This window comes from Protomyctophum bolini (genome assembly GCF_963924005.1).
Source record: "Protomyctophum bolini genome assembly, chromosome: 1".
In the NCBI taxonomy this organism is placed as follows: Eukaryota; Metazoa; Chordata; class Actinopteri; order Myctophiformes; family Myctophidae; genus Protomyctophum; species Protomyctophum bolini.
Window position 1 is genome coordinate 9,557,745 of NC_137862.1, and position 25,713 is coordinate 9,583,457.

The window sequence follows — 25,713 nt, forward strand, 5'->3', positions numbered from 1 at the left end:
CAGCGCCGTGACAAGTTATAAATCAGGCCTAACTCCAAGTCTCCAATCTGGCAACTGATTTTCACATGAGGGATGCTGACAGAGCCCTGCTGTTTCACTCACTGTCTTCTCACTCCATCTCACAATTAACATTAACCCATTTCGTCCTGAGATCAGATTCTAAAAATGTCTTCTACATCCCGACAGTTTTCTGAAAAAGCTATGTTTTTCAAAAATAGCAGACCTACAAGCTCGTAGTGCGCCACTCGGTGGCGCGCTATGAGCTTGTAGATCTGCTATTTTTCAATAGCTAAAGCATAACATAATGCTAACACCAAAAGGGGTTAACAAATGACATCGCTACCATATTGAGGCTGAAAATGACATAAAAGTAACCAATCATTCACATTTATGACACAAAGTTCACCTTAAGCAGGTGTAAGTTCAATTAAATATTGATTGAACGTACTTGTGTGCTTAAAGACGGCCTAACTATTTAGTTAGTACATACTGGGGGTGTGGTGATAATTAATAACAATGTGGCAACTGGCAACAATTGTATTACATTTCAAAACAGTATTGTATTACATTTCTTGAACAGATTATACTGTCCCAAGGTATTCATCCCTTTGAGGGTAAGAATATTCCCACGCTATGTCCTTCTGCAACTCTAAAAACAATTTGTCAGTATTGTTAGTATTCCTTAGAGAAGCCAGCGGAGTAAGTGGGTGCATATCTTTGGTCGGACGTCCTACCCCAAACCCTAACCTCACCCTAACCGCACGCAGAAGCCACGGGTGAGTCTACTCTTAACCGGCCATGCATGTGTCGTAACCGGCCATGCATGTGTCGTAACCGGCCATGCATGTGTCGTAACCGGCCATGCATGTGTCGTAACCGGCCACGCATGTGTCTTAACCGGCCACACATGTGTCGTAACCGGCCATGCATGTGTCGTAACCGGCCATGCATGTGTCGTAACCGGCCATGCATGTGTCGTAACCGGCCATGCATGTCGGAGCCACAGGTGAGTCTTAACCGGCCACGTGACTGTCGGACTAACGTCTCCCCCCCCGGACTTAGTTAGGTGCAACCTTAGCTTGTGTGGCTAGAAATGCTGATTTGAATGATGAATGCTAACAATGTAAAGTCACAATATCAACACAACAGCATGTGTAGGACACAGGTACCAATCCATATAGGCATATACCATAGAACGTGGACGGGACATTGATGTCTGGAATCAGTTATAGTTCCAGGAGGAAATATATGAGCTAAGCTAGAGAGAATGAGCTCAGCTCCAGTATTTAGTGGAGCAAGACACAGCTGGAGTGTATTAGCTTGTTAGTGGCTTGCTACTATTGCTACGTTTGGTACACCGCAGGCAGGCACTCTCTCTCTCTCTCCATCCATAAAACACTAACACACATAACTGAGAGACAGAATGACAAACACTATCAGTAGTACACACAAAAGTATCCCCCCCACAGAACCCACTCACAAATAGGTAAACACAATGCCATGTTTCCTCCACTTGAGCCACACATAGCCTTTATTTATTATGTGCATAAAGATGCTGTACGGCTCCGTTTTACTAATGGGGCTCATTAAAACATTCCTATGTGCTTGCTAAAGTTGGCATTGCTATTTCCCAGTCTCACACTAGTCTGTTATCTCCAACAACGTACTGTCTGTACTGCAGCAGCATAGTGCCTTAGTAGTGGAGTGGGTAGTCTGTTATCTCCAACAACGTACTGTCTGTACTGCAGCAGCATAGGGCCTTAGTAGTGGAGTGGGTAGTCTGTTATCTCCAACAACGTACCGTCTGTACTGCAGCAGCATAGGGCCTTAGTAGTGGAGTGGGTAGTCTGTTATCTCCAACAACGTACTGTCTGTACTGCAGCAGCATAGGGCCTTAGTAGTGGAGTGGGTAGTCTGTTATCTCCAACAACGTACTGTCTGTACTGCAGCAGCATAGGGCCTTAGTAGTGGAGTGGGTAGTCTGTTATCTCCAACAACGTACTGTCTGTACTGCAGCAGCATAGGGCCTTAGTAGTGGAGTGGGTAGTCTGTTATCTCCAACAACGTACTGTCTGTACTGCAGCAGCATAGGGCCTTAGTAGTGGAGTGAGTGACACTTGATGCTTTGTTTCTTCATGTTTTGTGAGATGAAGATGAAGCCTCGTTTGGGAATCGCATAAAAAATATAAGCAGCCAGTGCACCATAACATCTTGCTTTCAAGGTACTTTATATAAGGCACAATAATGTCCAAAGGGCACATTCACTCAACAATGCTAATACAGCATCACCATAATGCATTAAAACTCAAGATAGATTTGACAAAGCATAATGAAAACACACCTTAAAATGAAAACTCGTGTTTTGACATAAGCCGCAAACCCTGAGATAAATTATCAGGCCATCAGCTTGTCTGAAAAAAGCTCTTCATAAATCTCATGGAAAACCTTCACCCATTATGCACAAAATATGAAGCAGCTCTCCCCTGAAGACATGTTGATTAACTCATTTATAACTCATTGAAATGTATAATGAATACAGGCACATCGTTCTGGAAGGCTAGATAATGATGGAGTCACGAGAGGCATGTGAAAAGTATTACAGTCGCCATGGAAATGGAGACAGTGCTTCTGTAACAGCAGTTTAATCAGAGGTTGTTGTCGTTTTCTCGGGGGGGGGGGGGGGGGGGGGGGGGGGTAGCCACAGGTTAACCCATTCTGACCTGAGATCAGATTCATACGAGGTTTCCACTGGACACACACTGGTCTGATGAACCCATTCTGACCTGAGATCAGATTCTAAAAATGTCAGTCGTTCTTCGATTTTTCCAAAATAGCAGAACTACAAGCTCGTAGCGCGCCACTCGGTGGCGCGCTATGAGCTTGTAGATCTGCTATTTTTCAATAGCTAAAGCACGACATGATGCTAACACCAAAATGGGTGCCCGGTCAGAATGGGTTAACTCACTTTCCTCTGAAAGTCTGACACCACAGGGGGAAGAGAGAGAGAGAGAGAGAGAGAGAGGGGTGGAAATGGGGTGAGAGGTGGAGAGATGGGGTGAGAGAGTGTAGACAGAGTAGGGGGAGATGAAATATAGAGAGGGTGAGGTTCAGGGAGTGGTGAGAGAAGGAGGGAGGGAGGGAGAGCAATGGGGAAGCGGTGAGAGAGAGAGAGTGGGCAAGAGAAGAGAGAATGGTGGCATGGTGGCAACCTTTATGCAATGAAGTGTCATGTTTTATAGGGCCTCCTATATACAGGGTTAATGTTTGTTTTTAAACACGCTATTGACAATGAAGGGACACTTTACGTCATCTTGTCCCTAACACAAACATTAAATGCCATTATCACCATTACATCACCTAATCAACATGAGTTAGACTGTAATATATTAGCGCCCCTCACTTCACACGGGTGTGATTTTTATTTTCTAGATAGTCGGTGTGCCAGCATGTCAACATTAATTTTAATGATATCACATAAGAAAACCCAACATATTTTGATTGTCCACGACTATAACCTCACGTTGCTATAATGGCCGTTAGACTACTACAATAACCCACCCATCTTCCAGACTCCCTCCCCACTGTCCCCAGTCAGAGTTCAGAGTTTTAATTCATATAGAATTATGTGCAGGATGTCATTTACATATAAATGTGAGGGACTTGATTTGATTGATTTGACTACAATTGTTTTTTTAAATTATTATAAACCAAAAATCCTCTTTCACACGCTTATGCCAGTGTGCCAGTGATAACCCTCCTTTGTGCCAATGTTTGCACTGGTGCCAAAGGTTGCCTATCCCTGGCATAGAGTATGATAGTGAGTGAGTGAGTATGAGTGAGTGATCAATCAAGCTGCTAATCAGAACAAAGATGAGCATGCTGATTATTGTATACTGTGTGTGTGTGTGTGTGTGTGTGTGTGTGTGTGTGTGTGTGTGTGTGTGTGTGTGTGTGTGTGCGTGCGTGCGTGCGTGCGTGCGTGCGTGCGTGCGTGCGTGCGTGCGTGCGTGCGTGCGTGCGTGCGTGCGTGCGTGCGTGCACTGTGTGGCTGCGCACGCATGTTTGAGACTGACGGCCGGGCTATAGACTCGTCTGTTTACACCACAGATATGTCGTCTCCGCCTACAGGAAATACAATCGCTGCGACCAGGGGACCCGTCTCTGAACGTGTGTGCGTGTGCGAATACTCACACACACTTTTAGATCCAGTCCTATTTTAAAGTCTGCGTATGCAGGGCTCGCGTATCCGTGTTTTACACGCACACACACTTCGTGTAGCTCAGCTGTGAGTAGGGATGGAGCTCGTTAATTTTTATTGATAACGATCACCTTATCGAGCAGGCTTATCGAGCCGGGTCCTTATCGAGCCCACTATCGAGCATTTGCTATTATTTTGTGGAAAGCTGGGAGACAATACATTCTGAACAGAACCTTATTTTTATTGGCCAGTTGTGAGTTTGTGTGCCATGACACGTGTGCGCGCGCGAACCGGGTTTGTAATGTTTGTAATGGCTCCATCCCTAGCCGTGAGGGAGTGGGGGTGGGTGAACCTGTGAACAAACATGATTGAATGAAAGATATTATTACATCATAATGTAATGAATACAGTAATCAGACGGTGGGAGAAGAAATCCACACAGTGGATCCACACAGCAAGCCAGACGAGAGAAGAGAAGAGGTGAGCGAAAATAGATGCAAGAATGTGATCAGACAGGAGGTCGCTGATTAACCCTGCCGTATACTTTGTTGGCTGCGGTCTATACTTATTACTTGTACGGACGGACGGACGGACGGACGGACGGACGGACGGACGGACGGACGGACGGACGGACGGACGGACGGACGGACGGACGGACGGACGGACGGACGGACAGACAGACAGACAGACAGACAGACAGACAGTTTCCTTGCAGTCTGCCTGTGAGGGTGAATAAAAATTAATCAAAGCACTTCATTACACCCCCCTTCTCATTATTATTAGTATAAAGAGGGTAATCTCAAAGCGACGCCTGAGCATTATTCATTTTCAGTCCAATTTAACCCATTCTGACCTGAGATCAGATTCATACGAGGTTTCCACTGGACACACACCGGGTCTGATTAACCCATTCTGACCCGAGATCAGATTCTAAAAATGTCAGTCGTTCGATTTTTCAAAAATAGCAGACCTACAAGCTCGTACCGTGCCACTCGGTGGCGCGCTATGAGCTTGTAGATCTTGTAGACCAACATGGGTTCCCGTTCAGAATGGGTTAAATTCCCCAGCCTACTGAAATGAGCCTCTCATCCATTCTCTCCTGACTAACCTACTGAAATGAGCCTCTCATCCATTCTCTCCTGACTAACCCACTCGCTCTGTCCCTTCCAGTATTGTCTGAGAATAATAATGCTGATCAACGTCATGCATTGTTTATTTATTTCAAAAGTACATGTTTGTGTATCTTGTTTGTGTATCTGGGTTTTGTTGAGCATGCGCAGGCATGATTGTTTGTGCGTGTGTGCAACAAAAATGACAGATTAGATTTACATTCAAATTACGGAGTGTGTGTGTGTGTGTGTGTGTGTGTGTTTTGAAAGGCACAGGTGTGTATGCATGCACGCCTGCATCACTTTGCATGCAAATGCCTATTGAGGACGACAGGAGAGTGCAAGTGAGCCAGAGAGGACAGACAGGAGGAAGGACTGACTGGGAGGATGTGCAGAAGGAGGGAGCGACTGACTGGGAGGACAGACAGGAGGAAGGACTGACTGGGAGGATGTGCAGAAGGAGGGAGAAGAGTGCGACTGAAGGGGGTTTTGGGGCTCTGGGTGACAGAGCTGCAGGCAAAGTGTTTGTACATGTGTCTGGAGGCAAATTAATCACAAGATGGTCTCCACTAACTCCATTAAAATGCTAATGGGAGGAGGAAAAATGCAGATATTTCCATATATTTGCAATGACGTTCCCATGCAGCCGTAGGACTTTTAATGTACAACGTGCAAATGGGAAATCCGGCGAATCCCCCTAATACAGTCTGACTACATATCTGATCCATTTAAGGGCGGAGATGAAATGAGCTATAGGCCAAAACGTGAATTGTTATAGCACCACCAGGAGGCCAAATTGGAGCAGAGGTTCCTTGGCTTATTGGGAGTATGCGTGCATACTCATGCTGATCAATGACTCACTGAGAATAGCTGTTCACAGACGGATGGACAAACCAACGGACAAGACTGACAGACGCAAAAACATAACCTCTGGCCTTCTACCGGCATCCAGCCTGGCGAAGATGAAAAATAGAAACACTCACTATACCCACAACCTTAACTTTGCTGTTTCCTCACGTGTTTTGGGAACGCCACGGACAAAGCCAACTCGGATCGTGACAAATCATGATAATGAACACACACATTTTGGGCCGATCAAATCATTAGCAAGAAAAAAATAAAGGCAGGAGACAACACTATTTGTTTGGTTTTTCTTTCTTCGGCCCAAAACATTGTGTTCATTGTCATGATTTGTCACGATCCGAGTTGGCTTTGTCCGCGGCGTAACCGTCTTTAAATAAATACTTTAAGAAATGCCTATGGGAAAAATGCATTGGGATTAATTTCCTGGGCCACTCGTTGTTCTGAAAGGGGGAGGGACTGCGACGCTCTATAGTAACGATAAAAAGATAATTCTGACCGTCCCACAGTAGAAGAATGGATGGACATAACACATGATACATTCAAGACGGAAAAACTGACACTCAGATCTTTCAGGTTTTTCTCGATTTGGACTAAATGGACTGAATATATCGCACCTGTCCGATCAGACTTTTGCTGAATAAGGAAAAACAAAGTATTGTGTCGCTATCGCTTATTCTATGCCTCTCTACTTTTGTTTTTATTTGTATTTATTTTTTATTCTCCTTTCATTTATTTTAATGTATCTTGCTGAATCTATGACCCTGTATTTGTTTTCAAATAAGTGTAATGTAAGTTTGTGAAAGCGTCTCCTTAACCCCCTTTTCCTTCAGAGCTGCCCAGATGTTTGTCTTTTGTTTTTCTTGTATGTTTCTTCTTTTTTTTTGAGGAAAAAAAAATAAAATGTTGTAACTTTGGTCACCATTGAGAACATGGGAAATATACCTGTAAGAAACGAGCACAAACACATCTAATGCACTTGACCAAGCTGTTCATTATGCTTGTACACAATGACCGAAATAAATCAAAAAAATGACTTTGCTGTTTCCAACTCTGTTGCGATTTATTAGTTCCTGGATGAACCTGTCTCTACTATTGTAATATGAATATTCAACTATTATACCACCTGGCCGCTCGGCATTAAATGCCGCTCGGCATTAAAAACCCACAATGAAATGCCTTGAGTACCTTGAGTGAACGTCAGGTCTGTTGTGTTGTATTAAGCCATTCTGAACGGGAACCCATTTTGGTGTTCGCATCATGTTATGCTTTTAGCTATTGAAAAATAGCAGACCTACAAGCTCGTAGCGCGCCACTCGGTGGCGCGCTATGAGCTTGTAGATCTATTTTTGAAAAATCGAAGAACGACTGACATTTTTTAGAATCTGATCTCAGGTCAGAATGGGTTCATCAGACCAGTGTGTGTCCGGTGGAAACCTCGTATGAATCTGATCTCAGGTCAGAATGGGTTAAAGTATATCAAGAAGCCTAAAAACTATCCCGTCCATGCAGAGTGGGAAGAAGATTATTTTTTCACGAGGCCGCATTCCAACTCCGTTTGCCTTATATGTAAGGTCAACGCCTTTGCAAAGAAAGTAAACGTGGAGAGACATTTTACTTCCGGGTCAGTCACATGCTCATTCGAGATAAGAAGTCCTTCCAACTCGATGGACAGATGGTAAAAGACGCCTTCCTTGTGGCAGAAGACTCGTTATTTCATGATTTGAAAAACATACCTGAAATAGTATCAGCCTGTCAAATCCCAAATCCCCCAGAAGAACACTGTTACACGGCGCTGTGAAGTGATGGCTGGTGATTGACACAGTCTAATGATCAGTGTGCAGTGCAGATTGTGTAGCACTGCCACAGCCTGCATGGAATAAAACGACTCACTACTACTGTGCAATGGAGGTCTGAAGAAGCGTCAAAAGAGCTTCAAATCAAATGGCTGTGCCTTTCGGCCTGGCGGAGACAGAGATATCCCTTCTCATTCCCCTCACCCAGTGCAGATAAAGGCTGGCTTTGTGATGAATGTGTTTCTAACACGATATGCGGTTCACGATACGATTCTTCACGATATTAAAAAATATATATATATTAAAGAAAAATGACCGTTTTATTTTTATTTTATATAATTTATCTTCCCCCCTTTTTTATTTAACTTCATTGAAAAAGAAGTAGCATTACTTTTGACAGTGCAGAAACATAATTGCCTTCCTTGATGAGCATCAACGACCATCATCACTTGGGCACAGTCACAGACACACACAGCTCCTCTCTACAGTCACAGACACACACAGCTCCTCTCTACAGTCACAGACACACACAGCTCCCCTCTACAGTCACAGACACACACAGCTCCCCTCTACAGTCACAGACACACACAGCTCCCCTCTACAGTCACAGACACACACAGCTCCTCTCTACAGTCACAGACACACACAGCTCCCCTCTACAGTCACAGACACACACAGCTCCCCTCTACAGTCACAGACACACACAGCTCCCCTCTACAGTCACAGACACACACAGCTCCCCTCTACAGTCACAGACACACACAGCTCCCCTCTACAGTCACAGACACACACAGCTCCCCTCTACAGTCACAGACACACACAGCTCCCCTCTACAGTCACAGACACACACAGCTCTCCTCTACAGTCACAGACACACACAGCTCCCCTCTACAGTCACAGACACACACAGCTCCCCTCTACAGTCACAGACACACACAGCTCCCCTCTACAGTCACAGACACACACAGCTCCCCTCTACAGTCACAGACACACACACACACACAGCTCTCCTCTACAGTCACAGACACACACAGCTCCTCTCTACAGTCACAGACACACACAGCTCCCCTCTACAGTCACAGACACACACAGCTCCCCTCTACAGTCACAGACACACACAGCTCCCCTCTACAGTCACAGACACACACAGCTCCCCTCTACAGTCACAGACACACACAGCTCCTCTCTACAGTCACAGACACACACAGCTCCCCTCTACAGTCACAGACACACACAGCTCCCCTCTACAGTCACAGACACACACAGCTCCCCTCTACAGTCACAGACACACACAGCTCCTCTCTACAGTCACAGACACACACAGCTCCTCTCTACAGTCACAGACACACACAGCTCCTCTCTACAGTCACAGACACACACAGCTCCCCTCTACAGTCACAGACACACACAGCTCCCCTCTACAGTCACAGACACACACAGCTCCTCTCTACAGTCACAGACACACACAGCTCCTCTCTACAGTCACAGACACACACAGCTCCTCTCTACAGTCACAGACACACACAGCTCCTCTCTACAGTCACAGACACACACAGCTCCTCTCTACAGTCACAGACACACACAGCTCCTCTCTACAGTCACAGACACACACAGCTCTCCTCTACAGTCACAGACACACACAGCTCCTCTCTACAGTCACAGACACACACAGCTCCTCTCTACAGTCACAGACACACACAGCTCCTCTCTACAGTCACAGACACACACAGCTCCCCTCTACAGTCACAGACACACACAGCTCCTCTCTACAGTCACAGACACACACAGCTCTCCTCTACAGTCACAGACACACACAGCTCCTCTCTACAGTCACAGACACACACAGCTCCTCTCTACAGTCACAGACACACACAGCTCCTCTCTACAGTCACAGACACACACAGCTCCCCTCTACAGTGACAGACACACACAGCTCCCCTCTACAGTCACAGACACACACAGCTCCCCTCTACAGTCACAGACACACACAGCTCCCCTCTACAGTCACAGACATGCCTACCCATAACCCCTCCTCACACAGCGTTGATATATGGTTACATGCCTACACACAACCCCTCCTCACACAGCGTTGCTCACCTAGACTGGTGGGCTTGATGAGCTCGTCCAGCATGTCGTAGAAGGGCAGCCGTTGGAGCTTGACGTCCGGGTGGACGGGGTGCAGCGCGGCCGAGGCGGCGGTCATGTGATGCGTCAGGCCGCTCAGCTCGTGTTTCCCGGGTCCGAGCAGCGACAGGGGCAGCAGCGCGGCGGGCGACGGCGCCCCCCCGCCGTGTCCCGCGTGACTCTCGTACACCAGCTGGGTCAGGCCGGCGGTCAGCGCGGCGGCCCCGCCCCCGGCCCCGCCCCCTCCCGCGGCCGGGTGGTGGGGCCCTCCGCCCGCCAGCGTCAGTTCCGAGGGAGAGACCATCTTGGCGGGGAAGCGCCGTCGGTACAGCTCTTTGATCTTCATGTGCACGGCCGGGCTGCAGCCTCCCTTCAGGAGGTGCAGAGCCTTGGTGAGGAGTTCGTGCTTGCGTCCGTGCTTGTTGCGTCCGGCGTATCCCAGCAACACCTGCAGCTCCGACACCCGCAGGCTCATCACCATTTGCTGTTGAGTTGATATAGGAGGAAGAATTTTTATTTTTTTTAAAGGAGAGAAAGAAAGAAAGAGAGAGAGATCATTAGATTGTCGAGCTCAACAGGGAAAGCAGTGGACAGCAGGATCACAGTAGTAGGAGAGTAATGTTGTTAAATGTCACAGATTCAAATCCCCAGACATGATGCTGGGACTGGGAGAGTTAGTCGAGTGACTAGCTTAATAGTTTCCCATTCTTTGACAACCGGTGTCGAGGGTCTATGCTATAAATCTACTGTGGCCTTTGAGCAGCCAAACACATCCATTAGACCATTGATGACAAAGCGCAAATAGAGGGCTGGACAATATAGAATTCCATTAGGGTAATCCTGTTATCCATCACTAGTGTGTGTGTGTGTGTGTGTGTGTGTGTGTGTGTGTGTGTGTGTGTGTGTGTGTGTGTGTGTGTGTGTGTGTGTGTGTGTGTGTGTGTGTGTGGTACGTGCGTGCGTGCGTTAATGATATTAATATATAATATTGAACTTTATTATGTGTTTGGAATCCGTCCAGTATTTCACCACCAAAACGACATCTTACATTCCCAATAATAGAGCAATTATGTTCATTCTGCATTATTTCTTGCCACCCTTGTCTTAGAATTTAGACTATTTTACACTAAACTATTTATTAATTAAAGAAAACAGCATGGTGTGGTCAACACACACAACACAGACTTGAAGGTGATGCCATGGAATTAAACTGTTGCCGTAGTTTAACTATGATGTAATGAAGGCATGCATGGATGAGCACGTCAGACCTACATTTACAACATAGTATACTGTAGAAGACTATATGTTACATTTACCATTACTAGTATGCTTTTTGTTCTTTGAATTGTGCATTGATGATGATGATAATGCCGTTTTCAAATTTGGCAAACTTTCCATTTTATTTGTTTGATTTTCAGATCAGTTCAGTTAAACATACATATAACTGTAATGATAAACCTTCATTTCGTCTCATCTTTCTAAATACACTATTTGGGGATTTAGCAGTGGGGAAGGGGTGTTCCCCCACTAAAGTTGGTATTTTCGTTACCTGTCTAAATCCCTAAAACACCTCCGTTACCCGTTATATTATGCATAGGTGTGGTTTGGGCGTTACAATAATTGACCAATCACCAGTCCATGTGCCATTGCCTCTAAGAGATCCCATAACCGTTGACCGTTATGCCCACGTTATGACCGTTATGCTATTGATTCATAGCCTTACGGTCTATGTAGCCCATGGAAGAGCGATGTGTTGATGCCTTGAAGTCTTGAAGCACCATTTGAAACCCCATTTGCTGCTATGGGTGAACGAGCAAATGGAAATCGTGCACGCTGCACAAATTTGCCTGGCACAAATAACTTCTTTGACTATACAATTATATAAACACAATGGACACAAGGAAGTGGCAGGCTATGTTCGGCTATGTGCATAACTGCAAGTCAATGAACCAATCAGTAGTACATGGTCAGTATTTGACTTCATTTCTAATTCATTCATTCATTTAAGTTGCTAATAATTTAACTGTAATCAATTGTTTTTAGACCTATTGTTCTTTATTGCTAAAAAATTAATGCTAAAAACAAAACTATAAACTACCAAAAAGGAGAAAAACAAAACAAAAAAAGAGCTTCTGTCGAATCCCAGTGGTTATAATGGTGGGGCCGCCAGTGATCTTGAAAATCCACTGGCCCTTAATGTTAAGGTTATAAGGTTTTCATTATTAAGGTTATAATTTAGTTAACCAAATGTTTTCTCAGCCTTTACTTTTGGTCTTAGTTTAATTATAATAACCCTGGCAGGCTGCTGCTGACCAACAGAGCTCCAGTATGTATATATATATTATGCACAATGACAACAGTATCAGTGGAAGCACAGCCTGCAGGCCAACTACTGTTTACAGACCAAACACAGAGCACCCTGTTTATCAAGGTTCATATTCATACACAAACCTGTGTGCACTGCATGCATGCATATTACACACACAGTGGCGCACGCACGCACGCAAGCACGCACGCAATCACACACACACACACACACACACACACACACACACACACACACACACACACACACACACGGGACTAGGGATGTCAGGGATTTCAACGTCTCCAACGTTTTTCAGGTGAAGGACCTCTTAGCTGAGAGAGATGAAGCACCCCCCCCCCCCGCCCACTACATTCAATAGATGGCCTCATATACTATAGACCTGTTTGACAGCACTATCATCAAGTGTTGGGTTCATGTTAACCCATTCTGACCTGAGATCAGATTCATACGAGGTTTCCACTGGACACACACTGGTCTGATTAACCAATTCTGACCTGAGATCAGATTCTAAAAAATGTCAGTCGTTCTTTGATTTTTCAAAAATAGTAGACCTACAAGCTCGTATGAGCTTGTAGATCTGCTATTTTTCAATAGCTAAAGCATAACATGATGCTAACACCAAAATGGGTGCCCGGTCAGAATGGGTTAACCACTTAAACCATCAATATTGTGTAAACATGACTCTGTATGTTGGCTCTGTAGTACTTGGTCTGCTCTTTTTTTCACTCTACACTACATAATAATACAATACCTCTTCCCCAAAAATAGGCGATATACAAGTTCACAACGCATTCAGTGTGCACTCTTTACCTCAAACCACGGGTGCCATTCAAGATCTTTCTTGATCACAATTCCTTTTGAACCCATTTAGGCCGGACGTCGAAATAAAAAAAATATTCTGAAAGAATATACTGTATGTTCAAAGATTTATGCCGCATTTTCACGATTTATCAAAAATAGCAGACCTACTGTACAAGCTCGTAGCGTGCACTATGAGCTTGTGGATCTGCTGTTTCTCAATAGCTAAAGTATAACAGTTAAAACACCAAAAGGGGTTCCCGCCCAAAATGGATTAAGGTCACAGATTTGATGCGATTACATTTTAATTTTGATAAAGGTTGGACACTAGTACTAATGTAATGTACATTGTACACAGCTATTTATGCTGCCTGCTACGGTAGCACTCAAACACATCTTGACCAAAAAAAATCTTTATAAATACAATAATGAATTGAACAAATCCCAAATTGGAGCTTTCAACTACAGAACAGTGCAGAGTCACATGGACAATGTAACAGTGGTAATTGTACATTTGTAACACCTATACACAGTCGCAACAAAGAGAGAAATGCCTGTCGGTCTCAACTAGGCACATTCTGGGCCCAGAATTTTGGCAAAACAATACTTCATGCATTTCTGATCCATTTGGCTAGACACTTGAATCCAGTGCCAGTACCCAGCCCATCTCACTACCTCTCCATCTGGTCCAAAATTTACATCATTTTGATTTCTCCAAAATGGGTGTGGAACAATTATTGACCAAAAATGTAATTCATAATTTTAATTATTACACTATATCAACATGCAAATCTGTAGTGAATTAAAGTAAACGTGTCTCTCTTTGGCAATTTAACTGTGTGTGCAAAAGGGAGGGGATGAGCTGGCTGGTTTTGACACAATGATATGATTCTCTTTGTTTATAGACCGAGGGGTGCTCTGGGAGCAGCCATAGCTGAGGTGTACCATTTGGCAAAGATTGACACCTCAGTATTGATTGCTTACACTTGGCCTACAGGGCAAGGCTCCGTGCATTTGTCTATAGGTGGTGCTGCACATTGTAAAATAAAAAAATGCCACTCAATTTACAATTTACAATTTAGGCATTTAGCAGACGCTCTTAATCCAGAGCGACTTACATTAAGCAAGAACAAAAAAGCATGGGAATACATCACATAAAGACATTTATCATGAAACATGCGTAAGCTAAGAAAGTAACAGTGGAATATCTATAATGATATATATAACTCAAACAGGCCTTGAAGCATATGATCAAGTTACTCAAAAAACAAACAAGCAGAAAGGCCATCTATAGTGTATTAGTCTCTATAGAGCAATGTTTCCCAAAGTGGGGTCCGGGGACCCCCAGGGGTCCTTGAGGGAGTTCCAGGGGGTCCCCAGCTAAATAATAGTTTGGAACCAAATGGACCCTTATGGGTCTGTAACTCTGAGAGTGTACAAATGGAAACAAATGGACCCGTTCTCAGAGTTAAATTAACAATGATTTTACAATATAAATTGGGGATCCTAGCGATAGAAATGCCATTAAATGGGGGGTCAAACCGGTCCCGTTATTGTGTCGACCAGAAGCAGAAACCAAAAGGTTGCTGGAGTATACCATTCTAAGTAACGCTTTTTATCACGGAGTGGAGTGATTTCCACAGAGTCGGCACACGTTGTTTTTTTTCTTAGACGGTGTGGTGGGTTCTTCAGCCATTCTCCTCATTTTCCCTGCATAGCCTCGTTTGAAATCCAGGCTTTCATTTTTCGCACAGACGAAATGAAAGCCTGGGTATCGAGGCTAGCTTGTGTGTTACTTTGGCTGTCCTTAACCCCCAACGGGTATGGACTAGTACAAGCAATACAAATACTACAAAACATATTTCCTATATGATTTGTTGTTCCTGCTGGTGAAAATGAAATATTCAAGGAGGTGGCCACTGGCCTGCAGTGACAACACAGAGTATGACAGAGCCTGCATGTGAACCCATACTCCCCTCCCTTCAACTTCCACTAAGCAAATACACACAGAGACCCGAGACAAATATAAATACACAAGTGCAAGTTCTGCTTCACATTAAACACAGACACGCACTCATGCACGCGCGCACACACACACACACACACACACACACACACACACACACACGCGCACACACGCACGCACACACATCCTTTCACCATACTGTGGATGACTGGAGAGAATGTTTAACATTCCTTTAGCCTGCCCTGAGAGAAAAAAAAAATCTAAAACATAGATAAAACAAACAGGATGAAGAGAAAACAGTGGCTCTTGACCCAAAAACGTGAGATAGACAGAGAGCAATGCATTTACTTTTATGTTATCCATTGCCTGCCCAGCTTGCTCGTTCTTCTACCAAAGATTTTAGTCTAAAATAGTGCATATACGTAGCATGACAAAAAAGATGAGGCATCTTTGGGAATTTGATTTGATTCTATTGTGTGAGGTACAGTAGGTGTAACGGGAAGTACCAACAAAGGAGGTTGAAGGTAAACGAAAGAGGAACGGTCCAATGTAAAGAGAACAATAGCTGATCTTCGTTCTACTTTCACATTGTGCAGACTGAACAGCTCTTCGTTCTACTTTCACATTGTGCAGACTGAACAGCTCTTCGTTCTACTTTCACATTGTGCAGACTGAACAGCTTCGTTCTACTTTCACATTGTGCAGACTGAACAGCTTCGTTCTACTTTCACATTGTGCAGACTGAACAGCTTCGTTCTACTTTCACATTGTGCAGACTGAACAGCTTCTTGCTTTCTGTTTAATCCTTGGCCTGCATTGAGCAGTCAAAGCGGGTGGCATGAGGCAGCGTGATAACGGCTGCAGGTACACACAGCACAAGGAACTGAAATCATAATAAACCCAAACAAAGACCACCAAAAACCACATAAAGAGGTGAGGAGCTCTGGCCATATTCACACTCACTCCAGTACGTCTGCTGTCTTTGTGTGCGTGTGTGCGCACGCGTGTGCGTGTGTGTGTGCGTCAGTGCGCGCATTTTCAGTAGTATGACAAAGTTATGTGTCTTTTCACAGGAAAACAACAACAAGGCCAAAAGGCACACATGTTGCAAGATAGAAAAACAACCAAGACCGAGAGCGAAACTGTGTGGCAGAGAAGGAAGGCCTGCCTGGGTTGGGAGCATTAATTCACTATCCTACAGAGGGAGGGAGGGGGGAGGGTGATGGATGGAGTGAAGGGGGATGGGTGGAGCAAGAGAGAGAGAGAGTGAGAGAGTGAGAGAGTGAGAGGGAGGGATGGAGAGAGAGAGAGCATCCAAGCCTCCAAAACAAATGAAAATTTCTACAGCTCCATAGAGAAAACACAGGGGGAGGTGTGTGTGCGTGCATGCGTGCGTGCGTGCGTGCGTGCGTGCGTGCGTGCGTGCGTGCATGCGTGCGTGCGGGCACACGCGCAGACACGCTCATGAAAGCAGCAGGGGAAGGAAGGAGGTGGCAGCTTGGATGGACGAAGTGAATGCTTTGAGTTAGTATCTCTCTCTCCTCGCTACACAGTCACACACGTGTGTGTGTGTGTGTGTGTGTGTGTGTGTGTGTTGTCACTGCTGTTGTATTCTATTGACTCACCTGCCAGTGAGGAGCCGCCACCGGGAGGACGTAGAGCCTTCGTCCTACTCCTCCCGCCCAACACTCCCTGCTGACACTGACAGGTGCCACCCCGGCCTGTAGGAATATAAATGCAGTGATATCACACTCCCTGCCCGACATCCCTCCCCCGAACACGGGCCGATTGGGGATGATCGACAACGCCAGATAGCACAAAAGTCATAGTATGTTGCAGGTAGTCTACCGTCTACTCTAGTAACCCTAACCCTAAACCATGGCCGACTTCCAACTCAACTAAGGGAATGTTGGAACTTGGAAACTTTCCCTGATGAAGACTCGTTTGAGTCGAAACATGTTGGCATTTCAAACTTAAATAAAGTACCTTGATTTTATATCCGCCCTCTCCTCTTTTTGGAACTCTTGAGTGCTCGGTTCGACGCTCTTTCTTTTGCATTATAGTCCCAACAACAAAAAGCACCATCCGTACTTTTTGTTTTTTTTTACTTTTTGCACCTCCACTGACCTTCTTCGGGTCATGTGTTTTACTGTTACTGAAGATGAAAAGAAAATAGGCTATTTGTATTCTATTTATTAGACCCACTTCTTATTCTAAATGGAGATGCAACTTGGTGATGGCTGGCTATTTGAATATGCTATGCTCTATTACCTCTATACCAGTGTAACACGTCAGGTGAGAGTCATAGAGAGAGATATAGAGGTATTCAGATAGATTGAATTTGAAGGCATGCTTAGTTGCTACTAAAACATCCCCACAAAGGCAAGCAGCACACATGCAAACCAGCTCTGGCACTCTCTCACAAACACAGACACAAACAAATACTACCTCACCCACACAGTGAATACAAACAAACACCTGCTGTCCAGCTTTAGCTTTATAGTCAAAAGCAAACAACCAGGAAACAGGTGGTAAAATGGAACAAATAAATGGAGCAAAAAAAAAAAAAGCCAAATCAAATGGGTTCAGAATAGATCTGAGCCAAGTCTCCTGCAGGGGGTGTGTATGAAGCCTGTTCTGGACGAGAGTCTCCACTTCAGACAGCATAGAACTCCACACAAATCAACACTGTAGAGCTACAACTATCCTATAGATCACTTTATCAATTCATCAAACAAACGTTTTCTGTCTCTCTTTCCATCTCCAACAGGCAAACAAACATGCACCAGCAGCTGCTCAATCCATTCCTGACATACAGTACAGCGATGCAAGTGATAAAACATTTGTATTCGGCATCCTAACCTTGTAACGTCGCTGGCTCAACCCTAAAATATTTGTCTCAAGGAGAGGTTTATTTTCGAGGTAGAGAGGCATCAGTTTATTAAGACTGAAGGAAATTCAATGTTCAGATGGCATAGTGGGCGGACAGCACATCAGTAGCTTCTCAATTGCTGCCAGAGTCTCTGCACGAGTCCAATTTTGGAAACCTGCACAGCCGCCCTGCTCGTCAACCATCAGTTCTGTGGATCGCCCTGTTACCCGTGATTACTGTATATCAAAACCAGATCCGCCCCGGCATCAGAAAATGGGCCCGTTGCCCGCCCCGTTACCTGTTCGTACCACCAGGACCGCTCGCTGTCTTTCACTGTATGCATGTCATCCAACACTACATGTGGTGTGGTGGTGGGCGGGCATTATATATCAACAAGGATAGGATGATAAAAAAAAAGATTAGCCTGATCCAAGGCTATGTCTGTATCAGAAATTACGTTCGAACTTTAGTTAAACTTTCAGTGTGACGCATTACTTTACCTGGGTTAGCTAAGCTTACATCTTGCACTTGGCATTTATAATCCCTTGGTGTTTCATTAGCGCGAGGTGACAGAACTAGGCTACAGTCAGCTCGTAGTGACAAACACCAACACGTGAAATGCTACGATAAGGAAGAAAGGATTCGGCCGTGATGTCACTGCTATGCGACACAGAAGTAGCACAGCAGCAGAAAGAACGTAACTATTAACCCATTCTGACCTGAGATCAGATTCATACGAGGTTTCCACTGGACACACACTGGTCTGATGAACCCATTCTGACCTGAGATCAGATTTTTAAAAAGTCAGTCGTTCTTTTGATTTTTCAAAAATAGCAGACCTACAAGCTCGTAGCGCGCCACTTGGTGGCGCGCTATGAGCTTGTAGATCTGCTATTTTTCAATAGCTAAAGCATAACATGATGCCAACACCAAAATGGGTTCCCGGTCAGAATGGGTTAAAGTAGACTTTTTTCACCCGTTTTCACCCGTCAATCTCCGGTATCTGCGGGGTACCCTACTTTGTTTTATGTTTTATTCAACTCTCAGCATGATCACAGGTTTCAAAAGACCGGTGCCATTAAAAACACTGAATTATTTTGCCGATCACAAATATAAAACTTCAAATCTAAAATGCAATAGCCTATCTAAAGATCCAAATGGTGTAAAACTCAAATCTAAAATCCTACTATCCGTGGATAACCCACCCGTTGCAGGACTCCGATTTCTGCATCAGTTTTTTTTGCTAATGCACTTCATCTGCTAAATTGTGTTTGTATTTGTATGTACTGTACATGCACAATATTACCTGACCATAGAAATCCTATTCTGCGCTAGAGTACAGTGCCTAATTCTGTGTGCAGCTCTCTCCCCATCCTTCTTCCCTCTACGTCCTCCCTTCCCCCCACCTCTTAGCTTTCCAGCTCCTGTGACTCAGGCTTACTGTAGCTCTAAAATACCTCCTCTCATTCTTCTCTGTCTGTGCGTGCGTGCGTGCGTGTGTGCGTGCGTGTGCGTGTGTGTGTGTGTGTGTGTGTGTGTGTGTGTGTGTGTGTCGCTCTCTCTGTGGTGTCAATATCATAAGAGCACAAAAGAGTTCCAATACAGGACAACGTTTCTTTGTAGGAGAAAAATATGTATTGGCCACATTCTTCCCCTAGGAAGTTAGGAAGCCAGCCAGACTAAGTCGAACCAGTGCCACCTCGACTTAAGGTAGGAGTCAGTCTAGTCCCAGCTTGTCAGAGAATGACACTGCATGTAAAACACAAACCTCAGATATTTAAGTGAACAAGAATTGATGACAGCCAGCAGGGGTTTGTGATTTTGCTGCCAAAACAGAGGATGCAGGTGCTGCTGGTAGAACATGAATGCTACAGTTTCTTGCTGCATGTGGAGGGAGGCAGGGAGCAGACCAGGAACTGGGATAGGATGGTTCCACTACAATCAAGTGGAGCCAGACAGGAAGCCACCTACTGGATTATTACACACTCCTGCCCCCACCGCCATGGCCTCGCTTATGCAGAGGAAGGATAAATAACAGAAATACAGAAATAAAAGGAACACAAAGGCAATGAGAAGAAAGGACTGGGTACCAATCTGCAATCTGGTGCAGAATCCAATGTAAAACAAGAACTGGTAAACTAAACACGCTTAGAGCTGCACCCTTCTGTCTGGTGGCGGTTTAGAGAGGTTGGTGGAGGGCCAGATCAAAGACATGCAGTAGAATGAGAACGTAGGCTGCACAAAGCAAGCTGGAGGAGAGCCCATCCTCTGTATCATTAGAGGAGCCCACTGATGTTAGGCTACATCTTATGACCGCCTAGGGGGCTGCAATTGCATTACTTTGGCCCAGCCTGGCCCTTCAATCAAAAAGAGAGAACAGTCTGCACCATCACAGGTCTGGTCTGTGCTGTCTTCAAATCTACTCTCAGATCTGCTCTGATCCACTGTGTGTGAGCTGAAGAAATTGCATTACAGTATTTGGCTTGCATAATATTGGAGCATGGTATGATTTGTGATACCCAGTGCATTAGCGCTGGAAGACAAATATCATTTGGGAAAAAAACTAATAAACTAATAATAAACCTTTTATAAATGTGTGATCAACAATAAACTTTGAGTACCCAACCACTGCCTGCACTGCACACTTAGTCAAGTTACAATGATTATCTCATCTGCAAAATGTCATTTGATTAAAGTTTATATTTGAGAACCTTTAACTTATTATATTTAAACATTATTCAAACATTTTCAAAAGCAGACGAACTGCAACTCTCACAATAAGAGTGCCCCATTTTTGAGTGGTGCAAGTGCAACCACTCCTATAGACAGCTATGTTTGTCCCTGGCTGTGTTCTCAAACTCTGCCCGAACCCGACCTGCCCCGATCGGTACCGACCCGACCCGACGTTATTATTATGCTAATTAGTCGGGCCGGGCCGAGCCTCGGACTTGTGATTTTCCGTGATTTTGTTCTTTTTTTTTTAAAGAGTGTTATTAAAATAGCATTTATGTTATGTGTGTAATGTGATTGTGTATACATGTCATGTATGCATGTATTATGAAGAGGGCTGCGCTATAGGCGATTCACTTGTGACAGGAGGACTATAGGCGGGGGGGGGGGGGGCATCTGTACTGCCTGTGCGCAGGGCATCTGCGCACAGGCAGTACAGTAGAGAGAACAGTGAACGGTGTCGGTGTGAGACTTGCTTGCTACCGCTAGTTTGCCTCTAACCAGTTAACTTGCCAAGTTATATGCTTAATTGTTTTATAAAAAATCAATCGGATTATCACACGATAGCTGAAGCGTCAGGTTTTCGTCATGTTGCACTGAGATATCTCGTTAACACAGCTGGCTGCGATGAATAAAACCAAACGATCCATGGTGATATAACTTAAACGCTACACGTAACAAGCAACTTCACTTCAGAGAAAACTTAAAGGGAAGGACTCTGAGGGAGCTGCAGCTGCTATTCGTGTTTACTCAACTGCAGTCACCACCACCATTTTATGGAATCCATTAGAATGATTGGAAATGGAACACTTATAGCCTATTCTAACGAGAGTTACATACATTCCTTTATTTCGATAAGTCCGTTGATCTCCGTTCTCACTTTCACACTGAACCATGAATGAACCGCCGTATGGTGGTTTTTGTCGGGCTTCAGGCTTAACATTATGGTTATTTTCAGGGTCGGCCGAGCCTCGGGCCGACCCAGTTAGGGTAGGGCCGGGCCTTAATTTTTGGGCCTGTTGAGAACTTTAGTCCCTGGGTCAGTCTGGGCACGAAATAGCGTTCTCACAACCAAGTGTCACAGTTACGCCGCCTAACACACACACACACACACACACACACACACACATTAACTGTATATGATTTTGGGTGTACAGTACAGTACAGTACAGTACAGTACAGTACAGTACAGTACAGTACAGTACAGTACAGTACAGTACAACAGTGCAGTACAGTGACCCCCTGGGGTAACTGTAATTTCTCAATGAAAACACCGGCGTGCAATTATACTTTATATACGGATCCCGACAACAGTGTTGAACTCAACGAGGTGAAAGCAAACTAGCAAAGCTCAAATCAAATTAATTTAATATAAGAAGCAAACCATGACAACTCTCCTGTGTATCCCATTCCCCACACGTGCATCTCTGCTTCTGCTAAAACTCTGATGATTGTGTGTAAAAAAAAAAAAAAAGATCCGTTTAGTTAATTTTAAATGCACGCACACTGAGGAGACGAGAAGAGACGAGACTTTTTTTTACTACTGCAGCGCACAGCCTGCAGGGAACCTCTCAGAGAGAGTCTCTCTCTCTCTCTCTTTCTCTCTCTCGCGCGCTTTAACCATAAAATGGTAATTGGTCAATATGTTATATTATTTCTGTATGTCTGCCTGGCTGGGTCGGGTCTCCTGGAAATAATCAGATCTCGGTCGGACTCGGCGCCGCAATGTGAAAGAAATCTAAAATAAAATAAAATAAATTCCTTGCTACCCATCCTTCCGGCGAAAAAAAAAGAAAATAAAATAAATTCCCTACCGACTCAGCCCAAAAATGACAGCCTACCGGAGACCAAAACTATTCTTTTGTTAGGCCTTAGTAGATTCTGTGTTTGGTGGTTGTCCTGTGTTTCAAAGTATGTCCCTACTTAAGTAAGCCAACTAATAATACACTAGATAGAGGCAGGTGCATACAGTAGTACATACAGTACCTAGTACCTAGACATGGTTTGGTTAAAGCGATGTTTTTCAGCTGAATCATTTTAACTTTTACATTCATTAACCCATTCTGGACGGGAACCCCTTTTGGTGTTAGCGTTATGATTTAGCTATTGAAAAATAGCAGATCTACAAGCTCATAGCGCGCCAGCGAGTGGTGCGCTATACGAGCTTGTAGGTCTGCTATTTTTGAAAAATCGAACGACTGACATAGAAACATGGCTTTTTCAGAAAACTGTCAGGATGTAGAAGAGATTTATAGAATCGTTCCCAGGTCAAAATGGGTCAAAGCAATGTTTTTCAGCTGAATCATTTTAACTTTTACATTCATTAAGTTACTTATAAGGGGCATAGTGACAGTGTAGCACTAGCAGGCCTAGTTAAAGCTCTGCACACACGTTGTACACCGGGGGTAAGCCGAGTCCCTCTGGGACACACATTTATGAGCCTCGTCATGCATTTGTGTTGATGTGTCTGACGTTAACACAAGATTTCTAAAGTCTGCAGTAATCGATGCAAGCGTTGTTTGTTTGATGAAGGGGTTTTCAAAGAACAGCTTCATTTCTTGATTTGGGCTACAACAATTTCAATTATTTCTGTACTTCAGATTTGACTAAAACCCGAAGAGCGAGGAGTGAATTTGATAAAAGAATAATAACAATGAAGAAAACCTGCATCTTTCAGTTACAAATACAATAGAGCTCCAAACTGAGATATATCTGAACTTAGGCGTGTTACTTTCAACTACATTACATGAATGAAGGGAAGCTCCACCTTAGTGATGCTTAACAGGAACGCATGGTCCGGAGACCCCCAGGGATACTTGAGGGGGGGTTCTAGGGGTACCCCAGCAAAACGAGGAAATATAGTATCAACATCAGTTTAACTACTTTAACCCTATACACAGAACATCAGCTATTTTAAAATAGATGATCTACAAGCTTGTTTTTGTTGCTTTTCTACCCATGTTTCTCCCCAGATGCACCACAGCGGATTTGAACCTACAACCGCTGCGGTGGTGGGCACTGGGCAGCTATTTCACAGCTCCACCGTGGTGTGGCAAAGCCTTGTTTCGTTATACATAACTCTGATACGACTTGATCTATCTAACCATAATTGCTGCTGCACTTGTAAATGTCAAGAATGTAATAAAAAATAAATTGGCAAACAGAGGTTTTGAGTTGACTGAGGCTCGATCTACTTAACAATTACTTACTACTACTCTCAGGCCTGAAACATACTTTTAACAGAACACAACCTCTTTGTTTGTTGTTGCATGATAAAGGGGCGACATGCTGTCCGTCCAGCGAGGGGTACAAGAGAATGGCAACACGCGACAGTAACTTGTAACTTTATTTTTTGTATTAGAGCTCCCGACCGGATCATACAGACTTTTGAAACAGAGACCAGGCTTTCCTCCGAGGTGGTGGAAAGCCTGGTGAGGCGAGGTTACATGCTGGATATAGTCTGCCGCAAGGTTTTCTTTTTGCAGATAAGTAAGCATGGGATGGGACCGACTAGGCTACGAGGTTACTCCGTGGTGGGAAATAAATAAATATATTTTTTAGTATTAGTTTACTATAATTAGATGAATACACGATAATCAACACTAACACTTTAATTTAGAACACAGCCAAATCTAATTAGTTGTTCAATCAATTATTCAATCAAAGCAAACGGCACAAACAATATTAGTTTGCCTCTTCTACAAAAGTTACTGTCGCGTGTTGCCATTCTCTTGTACTCGTATTATTTCCCACCACAGAGTAGCCTTGCATCTCGGAGGACAGGCAAGACGGGCAGTGTCGATAGGCCAATCAGAGGCAGGCGGGGCGTTACCATGTCTATGCTCAGACGTGGAAAGAAATCACGCGCTTCAGGATGAAGCTGCTTTGTGCTCTATGCTCAACACAACATAGTTGAGTTTGTGCTGGTTTGTGCTCTATGCTCAACACAACATAGTTGAGTTTGTGCTGGTTTGTGCTCTATGCTCAACACAACATAGTTGAGTTTGTGCTGGTTTGTGCTCTATGCTCAACACAACATAGTTGAGTTTGTGCTGGTTTGTGCTCTATGCTCAACACAACATAGTTGAGTTTGTGCTGGTTTGTGCTCTATGCTCAACACAACATAGTTGAGTTTGTGCTGGTTTGTGCTCTATGCTCAACACAACATAGTTGAGTTTGTGCTGGTTTGTGCTCTATGCTCAACACAACATAGTTGAGTATATAGTACTGTATGTTTTGGGCTACAACAGATAGGTCATGCAGTTTCAATGTCATGTTTTGCATTGTTTCTCCAAAGATTCTGTTGTGTGCAGCGAATGCGATTGATCACACACTTGTCCATCAAACAACAAGCACAAGTTTTACGTGTCCTGGCATTTGGTTTCTGAGACGATGCACTGAAGTTCCCCAATCCAAAATAAAGTACTGTATAATAACCAGCTTGAGTTTGTGACACACCAGACACTCATACATATACATACACATCTTCTCAATAAAAACAATCATCAAGTACTTTAGGGATTTCTGAACAGACATCTCATGCTCTAGACTTAAAATAATACTGCACTGATAATGACAATGACCATGACAGAAATAGGCAGGTGCTTAAAGGAGGGAGCCGTGCAAAATGAAAGGGCCTCTGTATCATTAGGGATTAACCTAGCCACTGGCTGTACAAATAGCCTGTCTCCACCTGGAAGCCGCCAGTGAGTGCACAGACACTCGTGTATTGACAGGTTAGTGCAGCAGCTGCAGAGTGAAGAGAAGTGGGTTAAGACAAACTATTGGAGAACTCCTAGCACAACACGGGCTGCTAAAGGCTTTGATTTTAAATCAAAAGCAAATCAGGTCCAGTCCATGGAACTTCAACGTCTTCTAATGAAATTGTGTTCATAAAAAATAGTAATAATGTCTGGAATTAATATAGCGC

General features: G+C 44.3%; 1 protein-coding gene across 2 annotated transcripts in view; it reads right to left on the reverse strand.

Annotated features, from left to right (window-relative positions):
• LOC308317299 (E3 SUMO-protein ligase PIAS1-like) overlaps positions 1-25,713 on the reverse strand; it is a 44,368-nt gene that overhangs the window by 11,461 nt on the left and 7,194 nt on the right. Inside the window, exons 2-3 of one of the 2 annotated variants that reach the window (XM_080766192.1) lie at positions 16,807-16,902; positions 10,062-10,572 (exon numbers count right to left, since the gene is read on the reverse strand). In XM_080766192.1, coding sequence (XP_080622318.1) covers positions 10,062-10,569 — 508 coding nt within the window. In that variant the 5' untranslated portion in view covers positions 10,570-10,572; positions 16,807-16,902. The remainder of the gene's footprint in view (positions 1-10,061; positions 10,573-16,806; positions 16,903-25,713) is intronic. The other variant, XM_080766193.1, reaches the window with a different exon arrangement.